The sequence below is a fragment of the Cygnus olor genome, chromosome 25 (genome assembly GCF_009769625.2).
Source record: "Cygnus olor isolate bCygOlo1 chromosome 25, bCygOlo1.pri.v2, whole genome shotgun sequence".
Taxonomy (NCBI): domain Eukaryota; kingdom Metazoa; phylum Chordata; class Aves; order Anseriformes; family Anatidae; genus Cygnus; species Cygnus olor.
Window position 1 is genome coordinate 63,700 of NC_049193.1, and position 8,643 is coordinate 72,342.

Sequence of the window (8,643 nt, forward strand, 5' to 3'; positions counted from 1 at the left end):
TATCTTGCTAGTGCATTCATGTGTATTTGTGATTTGTAATTTTGCACCTGCCCTTGGGAAGGAGATCTGTATGGTATAGACTTAGCCAGTCATATGTCTAGGGCAAATAATGTCTCGGTCATGTGATGGGGATGCTTGTGGGTATCACATGAGGGAGGCAGGCCCTGATGTAGAGCCCTTCCTGTTTCCAGGTCGGGTTGGGTGGCTCACCCTGTCCACAAAGTGGAGCACAACTTCAGCATGATATGGAGTAGTAATGGTGGTATTGCAGCCATAGTCGTCTTGAGGAACTTGTAGGGAAAGAAATTACCTCATGTCAATTAATTAAAGCTGGAAAACTGTCTGCTTTTCTGAAACACAAGCCTGCTTTACAGAGCCGCTGTTGGTTTTCCTGTGTGAGCAGAGTCCTCTAGTGGAGGCATGCCGTAATCCAGCAGAGAGATCTGGCAAAGCTGCAAAACCTCCAAGTGATATGTTAAGTGAACTTTTCTGTTGGCATAACTGTGTCCCTCCCTCAGCTTTGCCAACAGCTATGTCAGCTAAAGGCTATGACTGTTCCATGCTTCTTGTCAAGGCTATTGTGGCAGCAGACCTTTTAGCACAGGTCAAATTCTATTCCCATTGAGTAACTTAAATCCTGCATTCGTAGAGTGTGAGGGTCTGTATCCATGCTGATTTCATAGAATCATAGAATGGTCAGATTGAAAGGCACCTTAAAGATCATCCAGTTCCAACGTCCCTGCCATGGGCAGGAACGCCACCCACCAGATCAGGTTGCCCAGGGCCTCATCTAGCCTGGTCTTGAACACCTCCAGGGATGGGGCATCCACAGCTTCTCTGAGCAATTTGTTCCAGTGCCTTACATCACCCTCAGAGTAAACAATTTCCCCCTAATCTCTAATCTAAATCTCCCCTCTTTTAGTTTAAAACCATTCCCCCTTGTCCTGTCATTATCTGATTGAGCAAAAAGTTGCTCTCCATCTGTTTTATAAGCCCCCTTTAAGTGTTGAAAAGGTGCAATGAAGTCTACCCGGAGCCTTCTCTTCAGGCTGAACATCCCCAGCTCTCTCAGCCTTCCTTCGTAGGAGAGGTGCTCCAGCCCTCTGATCATCCTCATGGCCCTCCTCTGGACCCACTCTAAGAGATCAACATCCTTGTGCTGGGGCCCCAGACCTGAACTCAGTACTCCAAGTGGGGCCTCACAAGGGCAGAGCAGAGGGGGACAATCACCTGCATCCACTTGCTGGCCATGCCTCTTTTGATGCAGCCCAGGATGCAGTTGGCCTTCTGGGCTGCAAGCGCGAACTGCTGGCTCGTGTCGAGCTTTTCGTCCACCAGAACGCCCAAGTCCTTCTCTGTAGGGCTGCTCTCAATGAGTTCTTCTCCCAGCCTGTACTCAAGTCTGGGATTGCCCCTACTCAGGTGCAGTACCTTGCACTTAGACTTGTTGAACCTCATTAGGTTCGCATTGGCCTACTTCTCAAGCCTGTCCAGGTCCCCTTAGATGGCATCCCTTCCTTCTGCTGTATCGACTGCACCACTCAGCGTGGTGTCATCTGCAAACTTTCTGAGGGTGCTTTCAATCCTGCTGTCAATGTCATTGATGAAGATGCTAAATGGTACCAGTCCCAGGACAGACCCCTGAGGGACACCACTCATCACCGGCTTCCACCTGGACATAGAGCCATAAACCACCACTCTCTGGGTGTGACCTTCAGGCCAACTCTTTGTCCACTGAATGGTCCACCCATCAAATCTCTCCAGTTTGGAGATCAGAATGTCATGTGGGACCATGTCAAAGGCTTTACAGAAGTCCAGGTGGATGACATCAGTCGGTCTTCCCTTGTCGACTGATGCAGTCACTCCATCACAGAAGGCCACCAGATTGGCCAGGCATGATTTGCCCTTGGTGAAGCCATGCTGGCTCTCTCGGATCACTTCTTTGTCTTGCACGTGCCTTGACATTGCTTCCAGGAGGATTTTTTCCATGATCCTCCCAGGCACAGAGGTGAGGCTCACTGGTCTGTAGTTCCCCAGATCCTCCTTTATACCCTTTTTAAAAGTGGGAGTGATGTTTCCCTAGTTCAGGGAAGTTCAGGTATTCTGTACTCCTTCACTTAGTACTTTTGAATGCTGTCCTGTGACTGCCTTGCTTTCTGATCTGTGATGCTTGAATATCATGGTTGCTGTTCTTCTGTTGCAGAACTGTGATGAGAGGTTTCAGTACAAGTACCAGCTGCGCTCCCACATGAGCATCCACATCGGGCACAAACAGTTCATGTGCCAGTGGTGTGGCAAAGACTTCAACATGAAACAGTACTTTGATGAGCACATGAAAACACACACTGGTAAGAACTTAGCAAAGAAAAGTACAGGTACTTCCAGGACAAAAACATTCCTACTCTTCCATCTGTATTCCATCCCTTGGAACTTGGGATCAAAGCTGTTATCCAGCCTAGAAAATCAGAAAGGAGAGATTAGTATGTTAATTTACGTTAAATCTAAAGAACTGCTTATAGTCCTGTGATTCACTGCTGGGGGAACTGAGAGTTTAGGCCTTATAGAAGGTTTTCTTGTGCATCAAAATCCAAAAGAGGATTTCATAAAGACTGAGGACTTCTGTAGAGCAGCTGTCTCTGCTGAACGTAGCAGTCAGAATAGATTTTGTAGTATACAGTTTGTATAAGCATGCTAAAGGAAGTCTTAGAAGATGTTTTGTGCCTAACCAGTTGCCATATCTGTGCTCAATAGGAGAAAAGCCCTTTATCTGTGAAATCTGTGGGAAAAGCTTCACCAGCCGCCCAAACATGAAGAGACATCGCCGAACTCACACAGGGGAGAAGCCCTACCCATGTGATGTGTGTGGCCAGCGATTTCGCTTCTCCAACATGCTCAAGGCACACAAGGAGAAGTGCTTCCGTGTTACCAGCCCTGTGAATGTGTCATCTGCAGTCCAGATTGCGCTGTCCACAGCTTCTCCTGCCACCACAGTCCCTGCTGTAGTAAACACACCCACCACCCCAACTCCACCTATGAACCTGAACCCAGTGAATACACTTCCTCCACGCCCCATTCCCCATCCATACTCACACCTTCACCTACATCCTCATCCTCACCATCCACATCATCTTCCGGTTCCTCCTGTTCCCCATTTACCTCCTCCTCCAGCTCTTTTTAAGAGTGAGCCTTTAAATCACAGAGGTCAGAGTGAGGACAACTTTCTGCGACACTTGGCAGAAAAAAACAGTTCAGCACAGCACCACTAACATCTTAGCTTCCTGTCAGTCATTTTCCCATTTTATGCACATGAAAACATGCCCTCATGGAAGTACAGAGGGTTAGCTGATGAGGACTTTTGTCCGTCTCTTAGCCCCAGCAGGTGATCCTTGTTTTTCCTTTGAATTGGTTAGCAAGTGAGGAAATCCTGGTTTGGATCAGCAGTGCTCATTTGAACCTGGGAATCAACAGGACTCAACCCCAATTTGCTTGTGTTTTACTGGTGACTTTTATAAATTTCAGATACTGAAACTTGTGGAATTTTATAATTTCATATCAGCTGATGAGGTATGCTTGCTTTTATATCCTGGACTTCTCCTCAAAGAGGAGAAAGCCCGGGTTTTCTTTGTACTAATCGGAAAGGCTGTGAGATTAATACAGAGCATTAATTGTATCACTGTGTATTGTAATGGATTCTTTTCAGCTTTTGGTGCCGGCTATGGAGTGAGCCAGCCACGTATCACAGTATATTTGAGCATTATAAAGAAGACAAAAAAAAAAATCTTGTTTCTGTAGCTCTCCTAACACACTCTTTATTTTACTACAGAAATTATTTTAGAGTTTTTTGTATAGACCTATTTAGTAGTTTGTTTCTAAAATGAGATGTATTTCAATAAGCGGTGTAATTTTTTCAGTGTAGCTGGACTTATGTTGTATAATAGATAAATTTTTATAATCATTGAAATGTGATTCTTAAAAGATGCATATAGCTTCTATAGTTAAAGTTATTCTTACAACTATACAACTTACAGCAGCAAAAGGTGCTTCATAGAAGAAAGCAATCCAAGAGGTCTCTGGAAATGTTGCCTCAAAAGTGATGTTGTTTTCAGAACTTTACGTAATTTATTTTAGTAGGTTGGTGGGTTGTTTTTTTTTGTTTTTGTTTGTTTGTTTGTAATGTTGGCTTTTGGTTTTTTTTTGGGGGGGGCAGGAATGTTTGGGGGGGTGTTCTTTGCTTTAAGTTCCCCTTTTCAGAGTTTCTCTTAAGATTTATTTTTGGACAAGGATGTTGAGATACCATATTCTTCCTACACTGGTTATTGTTTAGTTCAGTCAGAGTCAGGTATGAAATGGGCTAGAGAGAGAGTATCTCAAGTCAGCCAAACATCTTTTCTCTTTATGTGGGAGAGCCAGTTTTAATGGCTTTTCATGGTATGGTTTTAAGCGGGGGATCATATAAAATGCTGCTCTTCAGATTGCGTGTTGGAATTCCTGGAGTTGTTAAGAGAAGGGAATTAAGTGAAATCATAAATGTGGTGTTTCTGACTGATTGTAAAAGTGAGAAGAGAAGTTTGAATGAGACAGTGGTGTTTCAGTTGCTGTGTTAAGAAAATGCTGGTAGTGTATGTACCATGGGAAGCTCTATCCCATAAATGTAATATGCGTAAAATTATGGGATGATTTCTAGATGTTGTAGTAATACGTTTGGCAAATATAAGTTTTACAGTTGTAGGACAGGAAACTCTTAATTGTAGGCATGTCACTGTTTCATAATCTTGAGAGGCTATGAGGAGGAAATGACAAGTTTAGTTTGGGAATTGTGGGCTGGAATGCCAAATGTATTTGTTTTAACCCTCGTGTAGCAGTTATTTTTTCAGGTTTGTATGTCTCTTCAACTAAAACTAAACATAGCAGCATTATGCAATCTAGTAAATTGTTGCTACCTTCAATGAAGACAGAGGCCCAAGGCAACGTACTGTAAGTCCTCTTTTCCTTAAAATTCATACTCTCCTGTGCTGCTTTTTAAATTTGTACTCTTCTGAGCTGCTTTTTAAATTAAATCCCACCAAACTATACATCCAGATATTCTCATAGGCAGATGTCTAACTTACTATTCTGCTTACTAATGAACTGGGTTTCTGTGGCTAATGGGATTAATTTTTTTTTAGTTTTCAAGGTAGCAGAAATGGTGGAAATTCTTCCTACCATTACTTCCTCAAAGTTACTGCTGTTAAGCTCTATGTTTTTAAAACACTATATCCTTTGTCTGTTGGGAATTAGCTCCGTAGTTCATGCTTTTCATGATTTTCTACCATCTAATCATTAATGTTGTGGTTTTTTTTTTCATAACAAGCATAGGAAACTAGGAAACAGGATGGGCAATTTTGGCCCAACAAACGTATTCAGTTTTGAGCTGAAGCCCCTGCCAGCATTTCTGAAAATTAAAACAATGTGTTTTTTAAATGTTTTCTCTATAATATTTGTGTACACTCTTATCTTCTAGACAAAAAAGACAGTTATGAAGGTGAATTTACAGTCGTGATTATGACTGTTGTATTTACTGTGGCTGGTCCGCCCTAGAGGTTCTATGCATTCCATGTCACATTTGCAGCCTATATTTTCTGTTGTTCCACTATTTTATGATCAGGCCCATTATTAAATGATTTTTCAATGCTAAAAAAAAAACACACCAAACCTCTTGGTAAATCAGTTGTATTCTGTTTTTGCAAAATGGTTTTCTTCTCAATAAATTTACAGTATTAGGCGGCTATTCAGAATTCCAAGATCTGGGGCAGGTTTTTCTTTCTTTCTTTCTTTCTTGGGGTTTTTGTTTGCTTTTTTCTCTCTTTAGTTCATAGCAATGATACACTTTATAATTTTTTCCTTCCAAGACTTAGGTACTTAGGAATTCTTTCTGTGGAAGAAGATTAAACTGTTTAACCTGTTTAACTAGGCATCTGTGACAAACATACTGAAAGCTCATAGACTGGTCTAAAAGTGTTACAATCTGGTAGTTTATAAAGTACATATTTTAGAGAAAAATGAAAATAGATGTTACAGAAGACACAAAATTAAAGGTTGAGATTTGCTGTGGCATTTCACTTCTGCTTAAATTTGCATAAGTATGCACACCTACAGGGTTTGTGCAACGCTAAGGAATGTATTCAAGTGCATTTACTACTTCTTGCATATGTTGATAAGCTAACGATAATGTTTTATATTAGCTTTACTATAGTTAGTACATTAAGGGGTTGGTTTGTTAAATTAAGGGATTGGTTTGTGTTGCTGAAATGCTTCCCTCAAGAAGAGCAAAGACAAATTACACAAACTTTGGGTTTGGTTTGAATATTTCTGGGAAGTGGGACTAACATCTCTTATTTTTTTTCCAAAGCATCCTACAGCCTAAAGCAAAGTTTTACTAAATCTTTAAAATGAGATTTTTAAGAAGGAGAATTCACCAGAATTAACACTATCATTGGGAGATAGGCATTCCAAGATGAGCAGTTTAAAGGGCAGTATCTTTTCTAGAGCAATTTAAACCACTAGTCCTTTGGACAGTGCCTTATCCTTAATAAAGGCATAGGCTGTGCGAGGTTGTTTAATCAGTGTGTTATCTAAGATAAATTTAGCTTTTTGGATAAAAGTGTGGTGATTACCTGTTTTGTATTGTCATGCCTGTCTGAATTATTGACTCTCCTTTTTACACAGCTAATATGCTTCTTAGATGACCTAATTTGTATTGCTGTTGCACGTCAAAAGCACTGTCACCCACCTTGTATGGGTGACAACTGCATCTTTAATTACGGGCTTTTGAAAGAGTGCTTTAAGCTGAATTCAGGCTCTTTTCACTGGGAGATTAGTTCATATCTTAACAGTGCAGTCCATCTGGATGTTTTTGTCTTTGCCCAGTTGCATCTCTTGAGCATGTAATAGCAATTTTCAGTTTATTGGAGAGGAGAAGGTAAAACTCACAAGCATGCAGTATAAAAGATAGTGCTTCCCTTTGACAGATTTAGTCTGTTTTAGCCAAATAAGTGAAAGACCAAGTTCACCTCTGAGCTGAAAAAGAGTAGTATTTTTGTAATTTGTTTAATTTGTTGTCTGTTTCTTTGCATTATAATGTACGCAGTGGTGTCACCGTCAGTGGGACTGCGTACCATTTTGTTAGGAGTTTTAGAGAGAGGCTGTTGTGCAGAGCTGTTTCTATGCTTACAAAGATAGTGTTGCATTGACACTTTTGGTCTGATTATTACTTGCGCAGTATGTAGGCCTTTGAGAAAATGATAAAAACAATACGCAGTGTGCAAATAAGGCACTCAAGAACACTAAATAATGTCAAAATTGTACTCTTAGGAACTGAGCTCAGGGTTGTAAAATGTTTAAATGGTTATTTTATGGTTTCATATTTCATTTAATTAACAGTATTAAAACAAACAGTAATATATGTCTCCACAATTTATTTACACCCACCAATGAGGAACATCTCACTTCTAAATTAGAAGTTGGATCAAGTTTCTGTTCTTAAAGTTGGTTTTGGTCTTAAAACTGGGGAGACGTGTGGCACCTCTGAGAGATGATGGAGGTATATTAAATAAACAGTTTGCCCATTTTCATGCAGAAATGAACCAACAGTTTTTCCAGCCCATTGTGTACTAAACTGTGATTAAGATATGAGTGATTCTTAATGGAGAACGTGACTTTATTCTTATAGTTTTCCCACTTCTGAACATTGAGCTCTACTGTTTTTCAGGAGTGAGTATGAAAGTTCTTCAGACCTCTGTCCTTACAGTCTCATCGCTCTCTTTCTTTTTCTTTAATGGGTATATAATTTTTTATTCTTTTGTTTGGTGTAATTTTTATTGCTGAGCAGAAGACTCATGTAAAGTTCAAGCCTGGATATGATCTTGTGCATCTTGGTTAGAAAAGCATAGAATGGAGGTATGTGTACTTGATATAACCAATAGCCACATGTCTTTAAAGGATTATATTTGTGTGTTAAAGAAAGTGAGACTGGCACTAGATATTTTGCTGAGTAATTATAGATATTATGCACTATTTCCCAGAGTTTGTGTGCATGTGGATGAAACGCAGTAATTTTCTTTGAAGATTTAGGGGTGTTCAAAACTGGACTTAATACAACTTTCACTGTTTTAGCAGATAGAAATAGAAGGCAGTTTTGAAGTAACCTGATACTAATAGGTAGTAGTGTTTGGCAGGCCTTGGAAGGTATAAATTATTTAATTTTTGGATTTAAGCCCATTGAAAGTGCTGAAAAAAAGTTGCATGGTATATTATATGTGTATTGAAGACATGGCAGAAAAAATAAAATCCACCCTTATGGAAGGAGAAGTTCAAAAAGGCGGCAAGGACTTCTGTTTCCTTATAGACACTAGAAAAAAAGTCTTAGGGTTCCCAGATGTTCTTAATAAAGACTTTCATCCTGGTAGCAACAGGATAATTTTGCAGTTTTTAAGCTTTTAATATCATTCTGAATAAGAAATGAGAATTGCATTATTTTCATAATTATTTCCCAATTCTCCAGTAGAATTTCAGACCGAGTCAACCTATTCAAATTTATCCTGGTGCGTAAGAAAGCTTGTTGTGGATTGCAAGGGGTACCCTCTGCTTTCGGAAGTAACCAGTGCT

General features: G+C 40.2%; 1 protein-coding gene across 2 annotated transcripts in view; it reads left to right on the plus strand.

Moving 5' to 3' along the window:
* The window catches only part of ZNF652 (zinc finger protein 652), a 30,492-nt gene extending 22,882 nt beyond the window's left edge, over positions 1 to 7,610 (plus strand). For both annotated transcript variants that reach the window (XM_040537048.1, XM_040537047.1), the window contains exons 5-6: positions 2,204 to 2,348; positions 2,752 to 7,610. In XM_040537048.1, the coding sequence (XP_040392982.1) occupies positions 2,204 to 2,348; positions 2,752 to 3,266 (660 nt within the window). In that variant the 3' untranslated portion in view covers positions 3,267 to 7,610. The remainder of the gene's footprint in view (positions 1 to 2,203; positions 2,349 to 2,751) is intronic.
* Positions 7,611 to 8,643: the final 1,033 nt, after the last annotated feature.